Source organism: Ranitomeya imitator, chromosome 4 (genome assembly GCF_032444005.1).
Source record: "Ranitomeya imitator isolate aRanImi1 chromosome 4, aRanImi1.pri, whole genome shotgun sequence".
NCBI lineage: Eukaryota > Metazoa > Chordata > Amphibia > Anura > Dendrobatidae > Ranitomeya > Ranitomeya imitator.
This window is the reverse complement of record NC_091285.1, coordinates 625,863,684-625,889,059: the sequence shown is the minus strand read 5'-3', so window position 1 is coordinate 625,889,059 and position 25,376 is coordinate 625,863,684. Positions and strand designations below refer to the sequence as shown.

At 43.4% G+C, this 25,376-nt stretch overlaps 1 protein-coding gene across 2 annotated transcripts in view; it reads right to left on the bottom strand.

The window, feature by feature from the left end:
- The window catches only part of LOC138676942 (zinc metalloproteinase-disintegrin-like MTP4), a 108,644-nt gene that overhangs the window by 9,314 nt on the left and 73,954 nt on the right, over positions 1 to 25,376 (bottom strand). For both annotated transcript variants that reach the window (XM_069766657.1, XM_069766658.1), the window contains 10 exons: positions 23,608 to 23,785; positions 21,592 to 21,681; positions 19,489 to 19,684; positions 19,205 to 19,265; positions 18,976 to 19,123; positions 12,646 to 12,726; positions 10,927 to 11,002; positions 9,618 to 9,723; positions 2,551 to 2,647; positions 2,141 to 2,197 (listed from right to left, as the gene is read on the bottom strand). In XM_069766657.1, coding sequence (XP_069622758.1) covers positions 2,141 to 2,197; positions 2,551 to 2,647; positions 9,618 to 9,723; positions 10,927 to 11,002; positions 12,646 to 12,726; positions 18,976 to 19,123; positions 19,205 to 19,265; positions 19,489 to 19,684; positions 21,592 to 21,681; positions 23,608 to 23,785 — 1,090 coding nt within the window. The remainder of the gene's footprint in view (positions 1 to 2,140; positions 2,198 to 2,550; positions 2,648 to 9,617; positions 9,724 to 10,926; positions 11,003 to 12,645; positions 12,727 to 18,975; positions 19,124 to 19,204; positions 19,266 to 19,488; positions 19,685 to 21,591; positions 21,682 to 23,607; positions 23,786 to 25,376) is intronic.

Here is a 25,376-nt window from a genome sequence, read left to right as displayed (position 1 = left end):
CAAAATGTGAAAATTGCGAAATTTTCAAAATTTTCGCCAAATTTCCATTTTTATCACAAATAAACGCAGAATTTATTGACCTAAATTTACCACTAACATGAAGCCCAATATGTCACGAAAAAACAATCTCAGAACCGCTAGGATCCGTTGAAGCGTTCCTGAGTTATTACCTCATAAAGGGACACTGGTCAGAATTGCAAAAAACGGCAAGGTCTTTAAGGTCAAAATAGGCTGGGTCATGAAGGGGTTAAGATTACTGTACTTGCTTTTGTTATGTATACCCCTCCTCACATGTAACGCGCCATAAAATAAATGACGCTCTAATAAATAATAATATTAATACTATACCCTACTCTATCCCTCTGCACAATATGCTGTGCTGTCTTTTCCTTCACTATGCCTTACAAAAGGGATGGGCAATTAATTTTCTCGAGGAGCCACATGAGAGAGCGTGACTACTATGGAGGGTCGAACCAATAGGATGAAATAAATGCTGCTCAATATTAATATTAACAGATTAATTATGTCACTTAATATTGACCAGAATTAAGTATGCTGACATCCCCTATATAACGAATGAGTCATTCCTGCACTATGCCCTGTGCCGTTCCTCACTGCACTGTGTCCTGTGCTGTTCCTCCCTGCACTATGCCCTGTGCTGTCCCTCCCTGCACTATGTCTTGTGCTGTCCCTCCCTGCATTATGTCCTGTGCTGTCCCTCCCTGCACTATGCCCTGTGCTGTCCCTCCCTGCACTATGTCCTGTGCTGTCCCTCCCTGCACTATGTCCTGTGCTGTCCCTCCCTGCATTATGTCCTGTGCCGTCCCTCCCTGCATTATGTCCTGTGCTGTCCCTCTGCACTATGCCCTGTGTTGTCCCTCCTTGCACTATGGCCTGTGCTGTCCCTTCCTGCACTATGTCCTGTGCTGTCCCTCCCTGCACTATGCCCTGTGTTGTCCCTCCCTGCACTATGCCCTGTGCTGTCTTTCCCTGCACTATGCCCTGTGCTGTCCCTCCCTGCACTATGTATTGTGCTGTCCCTCCCTGCATTATATCCTGTGCTGTCCTTCCCTGCACTATGCCCTGTGCTGTCCCTCCCTGCACTATGCCCTGTGCTGTCCCTCCATGCATTATGCCCCGTGCTGTCCCTCCCTGCACTATGCCGCGTGCTGTCCCTCCCTGCACTATGTCTTGTGCTGTCCTTCCCTGCACTATGCCCTGTGCTGTCCCTCCCTGCATTATGTCCTGTGCTGTCCCTCCCTGCACTATGCCGTGTGCTGTCCCTCCCTGCACTATGTCTTGTGCTGTCCTTCCCTGCACTATGTCCTGTGCTGTCCCTCCCTGCACTATGCCCTGTGCTGTCCCTCCCTGCATTATGTCCTGTTCTGTCCCTAGGTACGGACTGGGACTGATATTCAGCCCTGGCATTTGAAATCACACAGGCCCATGCTGTCCCCGTTCCCAAGGACCAGATGGGATATATTACTACTAATATTACCCTGGGTGGAGGAAAGCAAGATTTACTACCAGACCAATATTTCTATGATACCCGTGGCTGCTGGGGCAAGTGACAGAGTCAGCGACTTTGTGTTCCGTCCCAACACTTAATGGTGTGGGTCTTGAGAACACTGATTCTGTTAACCACGTAGCAGACAAGGCAGCCCACGACCAGACAGGCCCTTCTGGCATTTGCCAGAATTGCCAGATGGCCAGTCCGGCCCTGGCTGTCCCTCCCTGCACTATGTCCTGTGCTGTCCCTCCCTGCATTATGCCCTGTGCTGTCCCTCCCTGCATTATGTCCTGTGCTGTCCCTCCCTGCACTATGCCCTGTGATGTCCCTCCCTGCACTATGCCCTGTGCTGTCCCTCCCTGCACTATGCCCTGTGCTGTCCCTCCCTGCACTATGCCCTGTGATGTCCCTCCCTGCACTATGCCCTGTGCTGTCTCTCTCTGCATTATGCCCTGTGCTGTCCCTCTCCGCACTATGCCCTGTGCTATCCCTCCCTGCACTATGCCCTGTGCTGTCTCTCCCTGCATTATGCCCTAACCTAAACTCTAACCTTTGATACAATACATAGATGTTTCTAAAATGAATATTCTATATATCACTACAGAAAAGTAAGGAGAGTAATAATGATACCTGAGGCTTCTGAGACTGAGGTGCCTGTGGTGGATACATTGGTCTTCCAGGATATTGCTGCAAATGTGGAAAATGCAATGTCATGTTATATAAGAACTTGTGTTGATCAGAGTGATAAGAGAATTCCATCTAGTGGAAACCTTGGATTACAATACAATGCCAGGATGGATTGAGAGGCGTGAGCTGTTTACCACTATAGTGATGTGACACTAGCTCTGGGACAATAAATTGTATTTCAGGAACTTTCTTTTTTAAAGGTCCTGTATGTCCTCTAACAGTAACAGTTCAGTACTAACCGGATGGCCAATTGGCCTCTTAGAGATTGGCTTATTTCACTGAAAAAGTACCACGACTACTTTCAAAAGGTGTTAATGGGAAACAATCAAATATGATCCGGTTGATCATCTTACTTTTGGGTTGTGAAGATAGGAATCTGGTTGCCGAGCAGTCCGATTTTGGATTCCGAAGGTGGGGTTGGTCACACCTGAGTTGGCTCCAGCAGACCTCCTGAGAATAGAGAGGAGTGAGATGTGTCATGGTCAATAACTACATAGTCCTTTCCAGATGAGGTTATCTTGCTATCCCCAAACATTAATACTAACTACCTGCTTCCATAATGAACTGTTCTAAGCACAATTAGACGATGCGTTTGCGAAATAGGCAGAATCTAGAGTCCTCTTTACCTTCTACCAACCACTCAGTGATATCACAAGGACATCCATTGACCATCTAAGGGGTCTCTTGGCTCAGAGAGGTGAACCATTTGCACATAGGGATATCTTTTAGCCACCCTAACTACTGGGGAGATCTTGGGTGGTCATACCCAATAAAGCATTTCTTCTAGAACATAATTTAAAGGAAAGAATCCTAATGATTGAAACTAGATGCAGTGGAACCTATAAACATAGAGGATTGCACATATTGACATCCTGTTAAGCTTTTTTTTTAATTGAAATCCAATGATATATCCTAGAAGTGGTTACGAAGCCAAACAAATGGCCCACAACTGGTGCTATCAACTAATATATTATGGACGTGTCTCTCTATTATGGGTCTGATCTTATTTAGATTATTTCGATCCCTCAAATTCTCATTTTTTTCCCTTTTACCCCTACTGATGAATCTAACCCGCATCTCTATTCTCTTCATACAGGTAAATCCTATCATTCCAGCTCTGAACTGAATCTTGCATGTCTTTTTCCTCCATTCATTGTCAGCAAGCAGCCTGAATGGTAAATCATATCATTCCAGCTTAGGCATTGAATCCTGTATGTATGTAGATTTGTTAGCCATCTTAGTAAGCATTTGTTTTTTGTATATGGATATGGACCTCACTTCTGCTTGTCCTTCTGCAGAGAGATCACTGTTTTCAAAGCAGTTTATGATCCATGTAGGGCTGGACATTTGTTTATCTGTTCACTACATTTATTGTGTCCTGCTGTCTCAACTGAGTTAGATTAATTGCTAACGAGAGAGAGAGAGAGAAAAAGTGAGATCTAAGAGCTAGTTTCCTATAAATTTAGACATAGTTTGGGGATGCATTTGTGCACTATTATTCGTGTACAGTTATTCAAAGTACAGTTTTTTAAGTACTAGCAGTTATAACATGGCAGTTAGACAGGGCAGGAGACAGGTAAGACACTTTAATCTTTCTAATCCCTGTTCATTTGGAACAGAACAAATATTCACCATATGCATTTGTATAATATATATCCTGACTGCTGCATTTACTCACATTCAGCGCCCTTGCATTAACTCTCTACACTCCATCGATATCGGCCCCTCTGTCCTTTCCTCTCCTATGTATAGCAATCATGCTCTGTTCACATTGCTTAACAGCGCAGATCCATTCAGTCCCACATCCAACACAAGAGACGCTCTCACAAATCACTTAACCATCTGCTCACTCTTTCTATCCTCCTTCTCCTAGTCGCTGGGGACATCTCTCCCAACCCCGGCCCCCATGTTATAGCCAGTCAAACCTCCCAACTGTTACACTCAGAAACCCCTCTAACCTTATTAATATTCCCTGCATGCCTTCTGCCTCTTTCAATTGTGCCCTTTGGAATTCTTGCTCTGTGTGTAATAAACTCCCTTTCATCCACGACTTCTTCATTTCTCTTGGCCTCCTGGCTCTTACTGAAACCTGGATCCAGCAGTCAGACACCACCGCTGCTGCTCTCTCATATGGTGGACTACACTTTTCTCATACCCCGGGATAGCACAACAGAGCAGGTGGAGGCGTTGCTCTGCTCCTATCACCCAAATGTACCTTCCAAGTTATCCCCCAAGTACCCTCACTTGTCTTCCCTTCCTTTGAAGACCATGCTGTCAGACTCTACATCCCTTTCTCCATGCGAGTGGCGGTGGTGTATAGTCCTCCCGGCCCCTCTCATCAGTTCCTGGATCACTTTGCTACCTGGCTTCCACACTTTCTCTCCTGACATCCCCACCCTCATCATGGGTGATTTCAACATCCCCATTGCTTTTCCCCTCTCCCCATCTGCTTCTCACCTTTTATCTCTAACCTCTTCTTCAGCCTTTTGCAGCATACTAACTCTCCAACGCATGAAGACGGAAACTCCCTCGACGTGGTCTTCTCCTGGCTTTGCTCAGTGGACGATTTCACAAACTCCCTCTCCTGCTCTCTAACCACAACCTTCTTTCATTATCAAGAACTGCCATCCTGCTCAGGTCACCCACACTTTCCACACTTATAGAAACATACAGGGCATTAACACCCAGAAACTTATGCAGAACTTGCAGTCCTCATTGGCCCCTATCTCCTCCATCTCATGTCCTGATTCTGCACTGAAGCATTACAATGAAACCCTGCAAAGTGCCCTGGATGAAATTGCACCTCCTATACATAGAACAACTCGGCACAGATGGCGACAACCATGGCACACGCTGCGAACACGTTTCCTACAGCGGTGCTCCAGGTGCGCCGAACGTCTGTGGAGAAAATATAATCTACCCAAAGATTTCATCCATTATAAGTTTATGCTTAAAACATACAACTCTGCCCTTCACCTCTCCAAACAAACCTATTTTAACACCCACATCACCTCGCTGTCCAATAACCCTAAACGTCTCTTTGACACTTTCCATTCCCTATGGAGCGCCCCCAGACACAGGGCCACGAGTTCTCGGTACCGGGCCTCTCTGGTTCGGTTCTGAGGCTGTCATGGTGGCTAGACCCGGTCCGCGACCCTGCTAAGGGGCGTCCAATAAAGGTGGTGCAGTATGTCAGAGGTTCGTGACGCCACCTGTGGTGTTCGGTCAGGGTGACCAACGCTGCTGTTGGGTCCGCTGGGGTGATGGAATGGCAGCTAGATGGTATACTGTTATGATGCGGTGGTCTAGGAGCTACATGGAACGAGCTCTGAAGGAAGTGGTAACTGTACTGACCGCAGTCCCTAAGCTCAACACTAGAAGTAGCCGTGGAATGCTCCTAACTCTCCCTAGGCATCTCGTCACAGCCTAAGAGCCAACTACCCCTAAAGACAGAAGCAGGAAAACTATCTTGCCTCAGAGAAAATCCCCAAAGGATAGATTAGCCCCCCAAAAATAATGACTGTGAGTGGAGAGGAAAAAGACATACACAGAATGAAACCAGGATGAGCACAGGAGGCCAGTCTAGCTTGATAGATAGGACAGGATGGAATACTGTGCGGTCAGTATAAAACACTACAAAAATCAACGCAGAGTTTACAAAAAAATCTCCACACCTGACTAAAGGTGTGGAGGGTAAATCTGCTTCCCAGAGCTTCCAGCAAGACAGAATTAATTCGTACTGATAACGCTGGACAAACATAGAAAGCACTGAACGGATAAGTCCACAATTTAATCAAGATTGTGAGCCCCATCGGGGACAGTGATGATAATGTGTGCAAACTGTAAAGCGCTGCGGAATATGTTAGCGCTATATAAAAATAAAGATTATTAATCTGTGAACAGAAAAGCGCAAGCAAAAACTTAGCTTTGCTGAACTGGTCAGGATAACAGGGAAATCCAAAGAGATGTGAATCCAACCAGGAACCATTTACAAGTGGCACTGACTGAAGGAACAGCCAGGCCTAAATAGCCGAACAGAAGAGACGATAAGTGGAGGCAGCTGATGACAGCTAACTCCAAGGAGCAGCCATACCACTTGAAATCACAAGAGGGAGCCCAAGAGCAGAACTCACAAAAGTGCCACTTACAACCACCGGAGGGAGCCCAAGAGCGGAATTCACAACAGTATACCTTCCCACAGGTGAAGTATGTCCCCAGGGCTTCCCAGTATGGTGGATGGTGATGGTGTGAGGTGCAGGCAATAACGAGGACACAAGGTTGCAGTCTCTTTACCTCTTTACTGAAGACTTCAGGATCCTCAATCCAGAGCACGTTTAACAGGGCTTTCAGAGACAGGCCGGCCTGATGGGCACTTCCAGAGTTTCCCTCGCAGATGGAAATCGTTGCCCACCACTAGCGCCTGTGTGTTGTAGTCCTACCCTGCTGAGCATTCGGAATAGTCCTCACAACTGCTGTTCTTGTTCGTTCGTTCTCTACAGCTCTATCTCTCTTTAGTTCCAGATGTTACTAGTTTCTCGTCCCCCAGTATGTTTTGGCAAGGACGCACCCGTATGACGGGAAGGCCGGGAGGTCTTCCGGGACCCTAGAGACACCCCTCTCCCACTGTTGCCCCCTATGTCTTCTTAGGAAATTTAAGGTAGACAGCCAACCTATAATTAACTGTTCTTCGGAGTTTGAAGTAAGGCATGAAGTCAGTTACTCCCGCGGTGTTCCGGCCATCGGCTACGCGCCTCAGTAGGATGTTGCCTCGGTCTCACGGCATGACTCCTACTGGTACTCCTTTTTGCTTGATCTCGTTTACACTGTTCCACAATATACTTCCTTTCTTGTCTCTTTCTTAGGATACCGCCGCAAGGTATTGCAGGCGCGGGTCCGTAACGTTCTGTTCTTTTCGCTAGGCACCTGCCAGGTTCCCACGCCTGACAGGGACCCCCTGTGCCTTCTCCCTGCAACACCCCCTGCCACGGGATGTTGCCTGAATCCAACCCAGTCAGCTTCTGACTAACTTTCTATCCAACCCCTAGTTTTACCAGTGTGAGGAGGGGCCCAATAAATAAAGCCTTTTGCTCCCCCTAGTGGCCGGAGTGTGAAGTGTAATGTGTGCTGGTGATACCTGGTCAGGAGAATTCCTTCAGTGCCATCAGACGTACCATCACTCCCCTTAGTGGCAGAGTGTCATACTGCAACGACCAGGTCTCTGGGGCGCTGCACCTACTCAACCCAAGTGTGCAGGTCCCAACCACGGATTTCCGCGCTGACGATCTGGCCAATTATTTCAAAGAAAAAATTTACCACGTTCGACAGGAAATTATCTCCCAATCCCTTCATACCATGCACTGTCCTCCCTCCCCCACTGCATCTAGTTCACTCTCTGACTTTGAACCAGTTACAGAAGAAGAAGTAATCAGGCTCCTTGCATCTTCTTACCCTACCACTTGCACCAGTGACCCCATTCCGTCACATCTCCTCCAGTCACTTTCCCCGGCTATCACCTCTCACCTAACAAAAATATTCAACCTTTCTCTCTCTTCTGGTATCTTTCCTTCCTCATTTAAGCATGCCATCATACACCCATTACTAAAAAAAACATCCCTCGATCAAAACTGTGCCGCTAATTATAGACCTGTCTCTAATCTTCCCTTCATCTCTAAACTCCTCGAATGCCTGGTCCACTCCCGTCTTATCCGCCATCTCTCAGATAACTCTCTTCTCGACCCTCTTCAATCTGATTTCCGCTCTTTACACTCTACTGAAACTGTCCTCTCTAAAGTCTCTAATGATCTACTAACAGCTAAATCTAATGGTCACTACTCCATGCTAATTCTCTTGGATCTCTCTGCAGCATTCAATACTGAGGATCATCAGCTCCTCCACACTATGCTCCGCTCCATCGGCCTCAAGGACACCGTTCTCTCCTGGTTCTCCTCCTATCTCTCTGACTGCTCCTTCTCTGTATCTTTTGCTGGTTCCTCCTCCTCTCACCTTCCCCTTACTGTTGGGGTTCCTCAAGGATCAGTCCTAGGCCCCCTCCTCTTCTCTTTGTATACTGCCCCTATTGGACAAATAATCAGTAGATTTGGTTTCCAGTACCATCTCTATGCTGACGACACTCAATGATACACTTCTTCTCCTGATATCACGCCTTCCTTCTTAGAAAACACCAGTGATTGTCTTACCACTGTCTCTAACATCATGTCCTCCCTCTATCTGAAACTGAACCTGTCAAAAACTGAACTCCTCGTGTTTTCTCCCTCTATTAACCTACCTTTGCCTGACATTGCCATCTCCATGTGTGGTTCCACAATTACCCACAAGCAGCATGCCCGCTGCCTTGGGGTCATCCTTGATTCTGAGCTTTCCTTCACCCTCCCCCCCCCCCCACATCCGATCATTGGCTCGCTCATCTTATCTGCATCTCAAAAACATTTCTATAATTCACCCTTTTCATACTTTCAACACTGCAAAAACTCTTACTGTTTCACTCATACATTCTCGTTTGGACTATTGTAACTCTCTCTTAATTGGCCCTCCTCTTACCAAACTCTCCCCGCTGCAACCTGTCCTGAATGCTGCCACCAGGATTATATTCCTCACCAACCGTTGCACCGATGCCTCTACCCTGTGCCAGTCATTACACTGGTTACCCATCCACACAAGAATCCAGTACAAAACTATTACCCTCATTCACAAAGCGCTCCAATGGCTCAGCACCACCCTACATCTCTTTCCTGGTCTCAGTCTACCACCCTACCCGTGCTCTCCATTATGCTAATGACCTGAGGTTAGCATCCTCAATAATCAGAACCTCCCACTCCCGTCTCCAAGACTTTTCACGTGCTTTGCCAATTCTTTGGAATGCACTACCCAGGTTAATACGATTAATCCCCAATCCCCACATTTTTAAGTGTGCACTAAAACGTATTTGTTCAGACTGGCCTACCGCCTCAATGCATTAACCTAACTATTCCTGTCTGGCTCATTAAAAAAGCAAAAACAAAAAAAAAACCTTAAACCTTAATCAGGTTCCTCACATCATGTTCTCATTCATTTTATGCAGTTAATAGCCCTCTGTGTCTGTATTGTTACATGCTTAGGCTGTTAACTGGTTCATGCAGTTTTACACGAACACCCGATTCTTACACTATGGCTGGTCCGAACAACGAAAGCAATTGTTACCATCCACCTCTCGTGTCTCCCTTTTTCCTATTGTTTGTAAGCGTGCGAGCAGCAGGGCCCTCATTCCTATTGGTGTCTATTTTGAACTGTGATTATTTGTTATGCTGTAATGTCTATTGTCTGTACAAATCCCCTCTATAATTTGTAAAGCGCTGCAGAATATGTTGGCGCTATATAAATAAAATTATTATTATTATTATTATTATTACTGCTGCTTTCATACCTCTGCGTCCTCCTCTTACATCTCTTGTAACCCACAAGAACCACAACAACCAACACGAGGACCACAATAGCGATGATGACACCAAGGGCAATGTAGCCGGCATTGCCTAATTGGAAAGTGGGAAAACAGAGTTAAGAAATGGATAATCGATAATATAAAAATGTCTATTTTACGCGTAATACTCAATAATCTGCAACCAACCCAATATAAAGGGAACCTAACAGGAGATTCATATTGTCCAAACCTCCGAACCACAGGCTGCATCAACCAGAGAACAGCTCCATTATTGCTGCTGTATGAAATAGAAATCACAATAACCCTAGTGTGCGGATGGTTATAAATCTATAGTCAATCACTGTTTAGAAAGAAAACATACTTTGAAAGGCCGGTGGCGGACTAAGCATCTTGGATGACTTAGTCTATTAAATCCAAGACAACTTTCCCCGGTTCCAATCCCCTAGACCAACAGGTGTGTACCTATATATGTGTGTGTATAAGGAGAGACCTGTCAATCAAAGACAAAGACCTACTGGTGGTTGAAACATTGCTTTACTATGGTGGAATAAAATTCTTATTTTTCAAACCACTACACCTGGATGGAACGCTGTTCATCTACTTGTTTAACTGTCAATCATAGGATCCGGGCAAGGAAGAAGCCTTGAACTTGAGAGAACCAGCATTTTTTGCACCACCTTTGCTGTCGATGACTTTGCATCTTTCAAAGCCTGAAGAGGCTAAAAGAATCTGAAAAGCCTGAACATATGTACTGCAATATAAAAATGACTTACTGATAATATGTTCCTTCTTTTTGGCTTTTATTGAATGCTTTTCAGGGCGGTCTCATATTGGACCCTCTTGAAAAAGACTTCATGTGCACAAATTCTTAGACTGATCATCTATACCTGGCCGGCTTTTCATAGCACGTTTTCTTTGAAATACCGCAGTATTTAAGAGTAAAACATACACGGCTGCAATAATAGAGCAGAGTCTGATTCATGCTGACTGATCCACGGGCAGCATGTATCAGGCCGGGGCTGTATGATCTCAGCCCAGTATGTGTGACTCTGAAATGCTGCGGCGCTTTAGAGAAAAACATTCTTTAAAACCCGCTGGAGCCCAAGTTGCATGCGTGGTCTAGTCTCCAGCTTATCTCGGCCCCGCCAGCTATTAAAGTATGTATTTCTCTGAGACACCACAGAACAAGGGGCCCATATACTGTTCCCCCATCAGCACAGGGACCCCCTGATTTCTATGTCCGCCTCTGCCCACAATTCTGCATTTTATGTATAGTTATCAATTGTGTACTGACCGTTGTCAACTCTGGTGTCACAATTAGGGGGTACCCAACCTTCTTTACAATAACATTTCATGTTCTGGTCACAAACCTGTAAGAGAAGGAAAGTAGGAAATTTCTAATTTTATCGAGATCAGGATTATGCCAGCACCAAGCAAACATTATTATTATTATTTATATAGCAAACTAACAATGACAGACTGATACAGAGGGGCGAGGACCCTGCCCTTGCGGGCTTCCATTCTACAGGATTGTGGGGAAGGAGACAACGGTTAAGGGTTGCAGGAGCTCCGGTGTTGGTGAGGCAGTATCTCTGGTAGTGGTAAGGAGGCAGCTGGGTCATTGCAGGTTGTAAGCTTTCCTGAAGAGGTGGGTTTTCAGGTTCCGTCTGAAGGATCCAAATGTGGTTGATAGTCGGACGTGTTGGGGCAAAGAATTCCAGATGATAGGGGATATTCGGGAGAAGTCTTGGAGACAGTTGAGTGAGGAGCGAATAAGTGTGGAGGAGAGGAGGTCTTGGGAGGACCAGAGATTACGTGAGGGAAGATATCAGGAGATTAGTTCAGAGATATATGGAGGAGACAGGTTATGAATGGCTTTGTAGGTCAGTATTAGTAATTTGAACTGGATACGCTGAGGGATCGGGAGCCAGTAAAGAGATTTGCAGAGGGGGAAGCGGAGGAGTAGTGAGGAGAGAGATGAATTAGTCGGGCAGCAGAGTTAAGAATGGACTGGAGAGGTGCAAGGATGTTAGCAGGGAGGCCACAGAAAAGGATGTTGCAGTAGTCGAGGCGAGAGATGATGAGGGCATGCACAAGCATTTTAGTAAATTGAGGGTTGAAGAAAGGACGGATTCTGGAGATATTTTTGAGCTGGAGGCGACAGGAGGTGGAAAGAGCTTGGATGTGCGGTTTGAAGGACAGGACAGAGTCAAGAGTTACTCTGAGGCAGCGGACTTCCGGTACGGGGGAAATTGTGATGTCGTTAATTGTGATAGATAGGTCTGATAAGGAAGATCTATGAGATGGAGGAAAGATGAGTTCAGATTTGTCCACATTGAGTTTGAGGAAGCGAGAGGAGAAGAAGGAGGAGCCCCAAACATGGGCAGATACCATGCACCACTGTGCTCTTCTATGATGTACACAGGTGGCCCGCTGGTGCTCTCTTACCTAAGGCACCACAATCATTGCAGTCATCATATTATACATACTGTGTACTTACAATTGCTCATTTTGTCTTTCTACCCAGATAATTCTTCTTTTCTCTGCTCTGTGTAGAAACAGGAAGTCGCCTGCATTTATCATTCCCCTCTTCACCTCCTGACCCAACTGCTCTGCTACTCACCTTGCCAGGGACATTTGCAGTGATTTATGACTCATGCAGGGAAAACTGACCTGTTTCTACATAGAGCTAAGGATTCAGCTAGTCGAATGTAGACCTAATAGAAAAGAGAAAAATTAACTGGGTAGAAAGGCAAAATGAGCAATTGTAAGTACACAGTGTAATATAATATGATGACTGCAATATATTAAGAGGATAAAAACTTTGATCGCAGGAAGAGGAGGAGGAGGAGTGCTTCTTTATGGATTATGAGATAACCAGACAAATGGCAAAATTAAAAACAAAACTGATAATACTATCAATGTTTTATAATTTATATTACGGTGATGAGTTCTGTTCCTACACAACTGGGTTAGGTTGAAATAAGAACAAGTGGGTGGAACTAGAACTCACAGAATTTTTACCGCACCCGGCATCACATTCTGCTGCCTTCAAGGATGGTGGTATCTCAGAGCATCTCTCATTTATACATACCTGGAAAAATGACAAATTATTCAGTGTTGAAGGACAAAAAGAATCATCCGAACAAACAAAAGGACTTGTTATTTCTATACATTTTACCTGTATATCTACATGGGATCTCAAGTACTTGATGCAGGGATACACATCAAATATTTGTGTTTCTGTACCTTAAAGGAGTTCTCCGAGAAATGTGATAAAATAAAGACATAAAATAAATAAGAAACATTTAAATATTGAACATTTTCCTAAATACCTTCATTTAGCAAAAAAGTATACTTTTTCTACTGCACTCTGTCGGGATTCAAAGATGGCAGCTGCCATCACTCACACCCTGTCCTAGATTTCAGGATGGGCTGCATGAAGCACAACACAGAGGACACGTCAGGGCAGCGTGCGGTCAGGCATCGTGAATGCTCAGTCCTCTGTTCACTGAAACTGACAGAACATGGAGGAGTGGAACCCGTCCTGAAATCTAGGATGGGGTGTGATTGATGGGAGCTGCCATCTTTGAATCCTACCAGAGTGCAGTAGATAAAGCATACCGTTATGCTAAATGAAGGTATTTAGAAAAATGCATAGTTACATAGGTTGATAAAAAGACCTCGGTCCATGAAAATCAACCTTTCTCCACCAATTGCTCTTTTGCCACTAAATTAACTATAACCCCACAATGTTATGTGTATCGAGGAAATCATCCAGCCCTATAATAAAACCTGCTCTAGTGTCTGCCATTACTACTTCTTGTCTAGTCTAACTGCTCTAACTGTAAAGAACCCTTTCCTATTTAGCTGTCGGAATCACCTTTCTTCCACCCGTAATGAGCGCTCCCTGGTCCTTAGTATGGCCCTTGGAAGGAATAAGTCATGCGCCAGTCGTTTGTACTGACCACACAAATATACATTTCTCAGAGAACCCCTTTAGAAGAGGTTGTCCACTACTTAGACAATTCCTGAATAAGGAGTCTCCCGTGTAAAATCATAACACTTATACTCACCTATGGTGCAGGCGTCATTCCAGTGAGCCCCAGGAGAGTAGGCGCTGACATAGCAGGAATGGCGTACGCACCGGAGGTGAGTATAGCTGTTATTATTTTACATGGGGGAACAATGGTGATTGAGAAAGTGCTGTCCAAGTAGTGGACAATCCCTTTAAAGGGCTATTCTTAAGTTGTCTGTTGAGTAGCTCTGAGAAACGCAATCCCCTTGCAGTTTTATTACTTCCAGGTTTCGAGCAAGGTGGGCACTCCACCTTGAGAGACAGCTCTAGTGAATAATAATACTGTGGTTTGCTCTGGAGTCTACACTGTTATCCCTGTATTCACACATAGAAATAACAAGGCATTTGGAAAGCACAGAGCTGAGGACAGGGAGAGCAGAGAGCTGTGAGTAGCAGACTAGCTGTCCAAGCTGCCCTGGTGATTTATAATTGTGTCTGATCAGAAGATGAGAGGAGGGAGGAGAGCAGCTGTGTAGTATAGAAATCAATTGGCAGGAGACAGCTGACTGGGATGTTAAGAGTTAACTCCTCTCCTGAAATGTAGAGGGCTCCATGTAAATGAGCTGTACGCTATAAAAGATAAAACCTCTCATTGCAGCTAGAAAAAGCAAGTCAATTGCAAACTTGCTTATTTTCATGCTGTCTAACTAATTAAAGCATATAAGAAAACTTCTGTTAAGTAAATCTGTCCCTAGGATTTTGTTACATCATCTGAGAGCAGCGTGATGTATGGATAGAGAACTTGATTCCAGAGATGTGTAATTTACTGAGCTGCTTGCTGCAGTTTTGATAAAATCACAGTTTTATCTTCTGCAGATCTAGCAGTTCTCTGAATGTTGAGCCTTTATAACCCCCCCACACCACTGATTGGCTGCGTTCTGTGTACACTGTGGGGTTATACAGAGCTCACGACTATGGAGAAATACATGGCAGCAGTCCTCTAGTGATAATCTCCTGCTGATAAAACACTGATTTTATCAAAACTACAGCAAGCAGCTCAGTGACACATCGCTCAAATTACAGTAGGTGGCAAAAACTGGTGATAAAAGAAAAAAACTAAAAGTGAATCTAAGTAAAATTTTCATCCAGCTCTACTGGTCACCTATGCAACATAGATAAGGGACACAGAGCAGGGAAAAGGGGTAGACAGCAAAACCACTTCCCTCAAATACTGTCAGAAAGGCCTAGTATTAGCCAGCGTCGCCTCATCAGTAAGCTGGAGAACAAACTTAAAGGGCAAAGATGGGAATAAATAACGCTTTTAATTCCCAGCCATCAGAGATGGAGCCAGGAGAACAGAGGAGCACAGATGCGGTATCCTGCTATTGAAGTTATGTTGTTGGGGTGTCTCCTGAATCATAGATATGACATAGCTCGTTGTGCCATATTGTTGGCATAAGTCATAGTTATTTCTACGGGAGTTACACAAACAGCATACTGTTTTCATAACCCCACTTCTTGAGGATGGGAATTAGAAGTTTTGCCATGAAGGGCAGATTTCGGAATAATCCTTTATAGAAAAAGTACAGTATAAAAATGTCTATTTTATGCCTAATAAACCCAGACTCGGTATACGTTGGCCACATAAAAGCAGCTAGCAGCTTCTGTTTATTAATTTTTGGGGAGTTTTTTTTAAATAAAATGTCATCCAAAGACCCTTTGTTTTTCATCCAAAGACCCCGAGCTCGAGTGATGATTACGGGGTCACCATGCAGAATGGGAAATGGATACAGAGTAAATGGAAAGGAGACGGCTGCAGAAAAACATCCCCTGTAAGTTGTTCTGAGCCATAACATGGCACAATATAGAACACCATTCAGTGGCTCCATTGCATCGGGACATGTTCTGCCTCCTGCACATGGTAGTGCTGTGTTGTGCAGAAATAGGATGCATTTTTCCAGCATTTACACAGGTCACCCCACTTTAGATCAACATTAATCGGTCTATAATAGCTCAGCAATAGATTATCCGCTGTGCATAGTCCAGGGGCAGTTATACTGTTGGTGCAGATTCTGCAGTGGGCCCAAGAGGTAAGAGGGACCCTTTTTACCCTCAAAGTAGGTGGAATTGTACATTATGCTGAGCTATTGGACGTAAAAGGGCCCATATACTGATCTTGCACAGGGGCCCTCTTCTGTCCATGTCTGCCAGTGGCATAGGGTGTGATTATTCTTGGCAGCACAAGTCACGTTAACACAGAACAATCATCTGCCCCCTGAGAATATGTACAAAATATAATTTCAACTGACGAACAAGCATTTGGCTTACTTTTCGGGTGACCGGCCACCCGTTTAGACTGCACGATTATTGCTATTGTTCAAGATAGTCGTGCAGTGTAAATGGACTTTAAAGGGAACCTGCCAGCAGGATTGTGCACGGTAACCTAAAGACAGTGTCAGGTCGGCGCCATTATGCTGATTACAATGATACTTTGGTTGATAAAAATCTGTCTTGTGGTTGTTGTCTGATCTTTATTTTCAGTTTTGAGTTAATGCCCGTGCCCTGGGGCGGCCTGTGGGCGGGTCTTCATGTGGTGCTCTGATTAGGTATTCACCAGTATGGCTTCTGTCCGGTCACTGACCCGCCCCCTGTTTTGCATAATAAATATTATACAGTGATCCCTTGCTGATTTTGTAAGTTTGCCCACTGACAAAGACGTCAACAGTCTATAATTTTAGGGGAAGGTTAATTTTAACATTAAGAGATAGAATATCAAAAATAAAATCCAGAAAATCACATTGTATAAATTATATAAATTTATTTGTGTTTTGCAGTGAGAAATAAGTATTTGATCCGCTACCAACCATTAAGCGTTCTAGCTCCTACAGACCAGTAAGGCTTTGTGCACATGTCAGGATTTCTTGCAGAAATTTCCTGAACAAAACTGGACATTTTCTGCAAGAAATCCGCATGCGTTTTCTTGCGGTTTTTTTGCGCGTTTCTTTTGCGTTTTTTTCCGGAGGTTCTGGGATGCAATAATATGGTGGGAAATCTGCAAAAAATCCGCAAAATTAATGAACATGCTGCATTTTTTTCCACGATGCATTTTTTTCACGGGAAAAAAAAGCAACATATGCACAAAAATTGCAGAATGCATTATAAATGATGGGATGCATTTGTATACGTTCTTTAAGCGTTTTTATCGCGTTTTTATAGCGAAAAACGTGAAAAATCCTGAACGTGTGCACACAGCCTTAGACGCTCCTAATCAACTCGTTACCTGCATTACAGACAGCTGTCTTACATAGTCACCTTTATAAAAGACTCCTGTCCACAGGCTCAATTAATCAGTCAGATTCTAACCTCTACAACATGGGCAAGACCAAAGAGCTTTATAAGGATGTCAGGGATAAGATCATAGACCTGCACAAAGCTGGAATGGGCTACAAAACCATAAGTAAGACGCTGGGTGAGAAGGAGACAACTGTTGGTGCAATAGTAAGAAAATGGAAGCAAAAAAAATGACTGTTAATCGACATCACTCTGGGGCACCATGCAAAATCTCACCTCGTGGGGTATCCATGATCACGAAGAAGGTGAGAAATCAGACTAAAAATACACAGAGGGAACTTGTTAATGATCTCAAGGCAGCTGGGAAAACAGTCGCCAAGAAAACCATTGCTAACACATTACGCCGTAAAGGTTTAAAATCCTGAAGTGCCCTTAAGGTCCCTCTGCTCAAGAAGGCACATGTGCAGGCCTGTCTGAAGTTTGCCAATGAGCACCTGGATGATTCTGTGAGTGACTGGGAGAAGGTGCTGTGGTCAGATGAGACAAAAATTTAGCTCTTTGGCGTTATCTCAACCTGCCATGTTTGGAGGAAGAGAAATGCAGCTTATGACCCAAAGAACACCGTCCCCACTGTCAAGCATGGAGGTGGAAACATTATGTTTTGGGGGTGTTTCTCGGATAAGGGCACAGGACTACTTCACAGCATCAATGGGAGAATGGATGGTGCCATGTATTGTAAAATCCTGAGTGACATCCTCCTTCCCTCCGCCAGGACATTAAAAATGAGTCGTGGCTTGGTCATCCAGCAAGACAATGACCCGAAACATACAGCCAAGGCAACAAAGGAGTGGCTAAAAAAGAAGCACATTAAGGTCATGGAGTGGCCTAGCCAGTCTCCAGACCTTTATCCCATAGAAAACTTATGGAGGGAGTTGAAGCTCCGAGATGCCAAGCCACAGCCTCAAAATCTTAATGATTTAGAGATGATCTGCAAAGAAGAGTGGACCAAATTTCCTCCTGACATGTGCGCAAACCTGATCATCAACTACAAAAAACAACTGACTGCTTTGCTTGCCAACAAGGGTTTTGCCACCAAGTATTAAGTCTTGTTTGCCAGAGGGATCAAATACTTATTTCTCACTGCAAAATGCAAATACATTTATAATTTGTACAATGTGATTTTCTGGATTTTATTTATGATATTCTATCTCTCAATGTTAAAATTAACCTACCCTTAAAATTATAGACTGTTCATGTCTTTGTCAGTGGGCAAACTTACAAAATCAGCAAGGGATCAAATACTTATTCCCCCCACTGAATATATTGGAAAAAAAGCACCTTCTTAAGGCAGGTGGCGGTGCCTGCCTGCAGCATGATCGCATCTATAATGTGCCATAAATTCATTAAAAAAAATCAGTTTGAAAAAGGCGCCGGATGTCTGCGTAGTAGCAGCTATCGGATCGCTGATAGCTGTTGTTGCGCAGGCGCGGCCGGTGCCATTTTCAAACAGTTTTTTTTTTAATGAATTTATGTATACCATCAAAGAAAGGAATGAAAAACACATTATAGATACGATCATGCTGTAGCGAAGGCACCGTCGCCCCGGAGCGGGAGCATATCATTAACTGAAAACTGAAAATAAAGATTAAACAACAACCATCGACCAAGGAGTCGTTGTAATCGGTATAACGGCGCCAACCTGAAACTGTCTGTAGGTTACTGAGCACAATCGGTTCCATTTAACATGTGGCTGTGCTATAATAAATAGGACAAAGTTTTAATACTTTGCACAGCTGCTATGAAAATACAGCATTGTGTAGGAGAAGCTGATTTGTGAGGGTTCCAAGAGTCAGGACCCGACAATTATTATTGGTGCGGTATCCCAAAAATAAGCCATCAACATTAAAAACTTGGATGATCCCTTTACCAAAGTATCTAAACAGGAACCTTGGATGTATGTATTACAAATGGATCCCAGTGCTGGCCACATTCCCATATTTCTTAGCTTTGGGTATGGGAACCTAGAACACATACTTTATTATCGTCACATTTTGTTCCGATCTCCACGAATACTTCCGGCTTCAGAGTTTTACATCCTGAATAACTGCAGTAACCAGTTCTAACGATAGGTTGACTGTAACCTCCAGAACAGAGGAGAACTCCACATTGCGGTCTCCTGGAACTGTAGAGATACAAGAGATCAGACATGATAAAGCCTACATCAAGACTCATCACGTCCTTAGAATCCGCAGATAATACCTACCTCAGTCGTTCACAGAAATTTTCGATAGTTTGATAGCAGGAATTTTCTGCGGCCTTGGACCCTAGGATAGACAAAAGTTTTAAAGATTTCTAAAAGGCAAAATGAAAAAAATCGAGGAAATGTGCCAAAAACACAGGCATCCAGTATTTATCTGCACCCTCATAACCTAATGTGTAGGAACCACAAGACACATAGAAAAAAAATTCTTGCCCCACTTCACGTTGGGAATATGTACTTTCCTCTACAAATCCGGGGGACAGACAGTTGTGAGGCCGTTGCTTTACCTGCTCCCCAGTAGGTTTCACACTGCCTCCTTAGGGTGGGGCATTTCCCATTGTAGCAATAACCCTCGTTATTATCGCACGGAGATCCATTCATTCGCCAGCGATCGGAGGGACACGTGGCAGATTCCCCGTCACACATATCGGTCAAATCACAGTCACCATTCGACGGTCTGCACACAGTACCCGCTGACTTCAGCTGTAAGAAAAATAAATAATAATTTAGAAAAAAATATTATAATATTCTTGCACACATGATGTGGAGGTTCAAAGCTATTTTATCCTTTTGGCAGGAGGTAATGTTATTATTGTCCTCTCTGGTTTACTTCTCCATTCCCTTGGATCCATTAATTTGTATAGTTGGTGTTCTGGAATAAGGAACTTTGAGACATTACAACATTTTCCTGTGCGAAGCCCTTTTTTGGCAAGGAAGCTACTGACCTTGCATTAGGTGGGTGGCTCCATGCGGCCAGTGATGTAAGCAAAACTGCCATGTGTACAATCATGTGACCAATGACATAATAGTCAGATAGTCAGTGATGCCGGTGGAGAGAGATCTCCTCTCTCCTTTTTTTATGTGCATGCTATTGGTCAATGGGCAGGCCAACTATAGATGGCGTCTGACATCACTTCCATCATCCAGATGATGTCCTTCATCCGTCACATGTATAATAGCTTATCCACATTATCTCTGATTGGTTACCATGACATGTACAATGTAAACAGCCTGGATATGCAGTTCACCATCACCCCATGATGAAGCTAGGTGCGAAACGCGCGTCGGGTGTGCGGATCTTTCACTGACTGGTGAGACCTCCCTAATGCCAGTGTGCATATTTAATATTTACATCCCCCACTAATGGTACTTATATCTTTTTCACTTGACACCTTACCTCCATTCACTGACCTCTATACATGAATACATCTCATGCTATTTATTATACACTGGTATCCGTCTGTAATATTGGGATTACATTTTATGTATTACACTATTGTGTGTACTTCTGATTTTGCTTAATTGTATCTATTGTATTTATTTGCCCTCAAGCCTGTATCATGCTGTCTCCACTACTTCTATACTCATAAGCTTTGATTATCTTGTATCTTACATTTTTTAATTAATTTTCAATAAAAATTCAACTTTTATCCGTATTTCTCTGCGCCCTGCACTTATTCTTCATAGGTTTTTCTTTTTTTTTTGTTGATACATATACTCTAATGACAATATTTCTGCCTTTATATTCATAAGGGTTCTGGGGAAAAAAACAATACGCAAAAGAAACCTCCACAAACTTTGTAATATTTTGTTAATGTTTCATATTTCATTGTATGCAAGTTTGGTAATAGGAGCAAAGTAACACCATGCTGTTTTTGATTATATGCAACAATGTGAACCCGTTATATAATAATCTGTTAATAAAACAAATAAAAAGATTATTCTAATATTCACACCACATTTGATTGGTTCTTTTCTCCATTGTTATTGACAACCCAAATTTAAAGACGAAATGTTTAGTAAATGATGTTTGTCCCTATTATTAAGTTGCCTCATAATCCGTCAATCAAACATGTGATACTACATCTCTCTTGTAGAGGCCGCTGCAGACAAAGTTGAACCCTCAGAGATCCACTGGTTGCAGATTCTATTAAAAAAAAGTGATTGTTTTTGGGAGACAACCTTTTAAAGGGAAGCTTTCATTAAGTATTTGCTCATCTGATAGTATCAAGGGGCAAAGACCCCAAATCCAACGATATATCACTTACTGGGCTGTTTGCTGCGATTTTGACTGCCCACATCACTGACTGGCAGCTTTCTGTGTACACTGTGCATAGGCAGAAAGCTGCCAATCAGTGTTTGTGGAGGGATTGGACTACATGGCAACAGCTTTACTAGTCCTCTAGTGATAATCATAAAACAGTAATTTAATGACAACTACACTAAGTAACTCAGTAAATGACACTTCACTGGAATCAGGGTCTCTGTATCTATATTATGCTGCTCTCAGATTAATTTTCACACAAGAGAAAAATCCTAATTATCTGTAGGATGCAGACCTAAATGGAGGAAATGCAATGAATATTAAATACCTCTGATACATAACTCACCTGACAGTTTGAGCAGCATTCACCCTCTGAACATTGGGCTCTTTCTTTCAGTTTGCATGTGGCGGCATTACAGCACTTGTCAGTACATTCCTGCAATGGCGAGTGGGTAGATGGTTACCACTGTGCCCAAAATATCTACTGAATATAGGTCTCACGGCTAACAGCCATGTGGTTCATGCAGATCCCTCCACTGTTACAACTGTGTCACAGATGACACCGGAGAGATCACACAGAACTCACTGCTGCCACTAGTTTGTCTATGGAACGCAATCCCATTGCCACCAATCATCAGGACAATTACGCAATTTGCTGATGAGTGATGCACAAGAACCTCAGATTCCAAAGCGTGGAATATGTGTATATACACAATTACGTGAGTTCAAAAGAACTGCTAGCTGCCACCACCGTTTATACAGGCCAATTGGATACCCATTACAGGTAGTATATTAACTCAGGGGTGTGGTTTACAGAGCAAAAGGAACAGAGCTATTTATTTAACCCAGAAGGATAAGATGTATACAATTGCATAAAATAAAAAGGAATAACGAAAAGGAATTACTAAAGCTGGTCAGAAAAATGGCTCAGAGCTTAGCGGAGGGAAGAACTCCGATTGGGAAAATGGACAGAACCACAGTTAACTGTGTCTTCCAAGGACTGACAAATGAGCCAGACCCAAATACTGCATTTTATTAGCTCAAAATTAGGCTTACACACCTCCCCTCAATGAGCTCATGTGCCAGCAGATTCTGGCATGTGCTGGGTCTGTTAGAATTTTATTAGATCCCCAACTTACAGGATATCTTCGCCCCTGAAGGTTCCAGGCGGTAGATATTGACATCATGTTTGTTATCATGATTTTACCATTACATGGAGATCAATCATGGTCTGGTTAGCATCATCTATCAGACCGTTATTTCGTTAATGAGGTTCTAGTGACCCCACAGTGATATGAGTGAATGCATCACGTCCATCACCTCACAACGATGCTGAGCCAAAAACTGCATTGCATAAATATCGGACTGCTACATAGCCTGATGTTCCTATCTGGACTCTGGAGATGGGCTGTTTATCTTCAATTGTTCAGTTTTCCATAGAAGAGAACAAGAGTTACATCTGAAGGTGTTAGATTATCCACTTCTCTACCACCCGGTCTCTTGGTCCCGATGCAGTCAGTCCTATGTCTGTTGTCCTGAATTAGAGGAGTTGTCCAGGACTAATTTTTTTTTTCACTATAGGCCCAGGTAGGTAGACGCTAACAGAGGCAACTACCTGCCTGTTCTGCCTGGCGTCACCTCAACGGAGTCACCAATGGCTCTTGCTAGAGATTCATCTGCTACACATCAACAGAGCAGCTCTTCCTCTTCTGGGCTGCTCTATTGACAGGACGTGATGTGAATTTCAGCGTTATGCTGATTGACAGCCAGATTCATGCAGTTAGGCAGCAGGGAGCTGGGTGTCAATCACCATGACATCGATGGTCACACAGCTTTAAAGGGAACCTGTCATCTGAATTTGGTGGGACCTTGCGCAGGCGTGTATTACGGAGGACAGAGAATGAACTTCAATCCAATATTGCTTCCAGCATGCAGCCAGCGGGTAAGGAAAGGGTGAATCAAATACCCGAAAACTCCGCCCATATGACAAAAACCGGTCCCGCCAAGGTGACAGGTTCCCTTTAACAGAGAAGAAGAGAAGTAACTGCTTTGTCGACATGACATCAACGAAAGCTGTAAAAGCGGTCTGTGACCTCTCTGCGCCGACACAGATCAGCACTGGGCATGATGGGGAGGTAGGTAGTAACTACCAGCCTGTTAGTTGTTTGGCCAAAAGTAAAAAAAATAAATAAAATAGTCCCGGATAATTGCTTTAACTTCAGACAATCACTATGTTTTCCCCCACTAATACTAAGGCTATGCTTTGGTACCTAATTCCCTATTCAAATTGATGTGAAACTAAGTCACATGGTCAAACTTAGAATCAGGGGCACAGAAAAAGGGATTAAAGATGAACTCATACCTCCACAGAGCCGCAGTCACATTCTTCACCTTTTTCTGTGAATTTATTGCCGCACACTGGTGTAGAGAGGATGTCGTCCTTGCTTGGCTTGTCCTTCATACATACAGGCATATGATTCAGGATAAATTTCTGATATTGTTGTTGGCTGCAGGAGCTGAAGGTTCTCGGGGGATCATAACTGTATGGAAAGGGCGCAGGTATAGAAGGGAGATGTTTACCACCCACAGGTGACTATATACAGTAGAGACCAAAAGTTTGGACACACCTACTCATTTAAAGATTTTTCTGTATTTTCATGACTATGAAAATTGTAAATTCACACTGAAGGCATCAAAACTATGAATTAACACATGTGGAATTATATACTTAACAAAAAAGTGTGAAACAACTGAAAATATGTCTTATATTCCAGGTTCCTCAAAGTAGCCAACGCCGGGAGGCTGAGGCGAGATGCGCTTCTGAATAAAGAACATTATATACTTAATAATAATAAGTTGTTTGTTAATCATCTAATGATTAGACCCTTGCTGCAAGTGATTGATTCCACATTTAAAGGGAATCTGTCACTAATTATTTCTACCCCATCTGTGAGCAGCATAATCTAGAGGCAGAGACCCTGATTACAGCAATGTATCACTTACTGGAGAGCTTGGTGCAGTTGTAATAAAATCACAGTTTTATCTGCTGCAGATCTCGCAATGCTGAGTGCTGTATAACTCCGCCCACACTGCTGATTGGCAGCTTTCACTGTGCATAGGCAGAAATCTGCCAATCAGTGGTAGGGGTGGGGTTATACAGAGCTCACGACTGTGAAGGATTACATGGCAGCAGGTTTACTAGTGGTGCAGTGATAACACCCTGCTGATAAAACTGATTTTACCAAAACTACAGAAAGCATCCCAGTAAATGATACATCACTGGAATCAGGATCTCTGTTTCTACATAATGCTCCTCTCAGATGCTATGCTGGAATATTAGGGTCCTGTTGAATTAGAGGACCATTATTTTTCCAGTGCCTTATACCACTAGAGGATAGTCTGGTACTCAAATTGGCTAGTCTATCCTCATATACATCTGCTGCTCTTTCCATTCCCATCCCTTCATGAAAGGGCTGACTCTCATTTTTGTATACAGTGTGCTGTCCAGCTATCGTCTTCTGAGTTTGTAACTACTACAAGGACTTAGGTATAATATTTTGATTCCTTTATTATGATGTTGTGTAGTGTTTGTTAGTAGTGTTGAGCGATACCTTCCGATATCGGAAAGTATCGGTATCGGTTTGGATCGGCCGATATTCAAAAAATATCGGATATCGCCGATACCCGATCCCAATGCAAGTCAATGGGACCAAAATATCGGAATTAAAATAAACCCTTTCTTTCCTTGTAGGTTCATTCTACATGAAGGAAAACAACTAAGAATAATGTAGGATGTATGGGGGAGGTGGCGGAGACATTAAAGGCAATGAGGATTAGTCCAATCAAATAGAATAGCATGATTTTTTTTTTTTTTAAAGACGTTCGGATTGAAAAAGATATTGACTATGTAAATTTTTTTTATTTTGTCAGATATTGATGTTTCACTATTCCACGACCTTCCCCTTCTTTTTTTTCCTTTTCCCACACTTTCATCTTCATCATCATCAGCATCTTTGACATCAACTTCTTCACCTTATTCATCTTCTTCTTCATCTTCTACCTATATTTTTTTTTTTATTACATTCTTCATATTCATTTTCTTCAACTATTATTATTCTTCCTATTCTACAT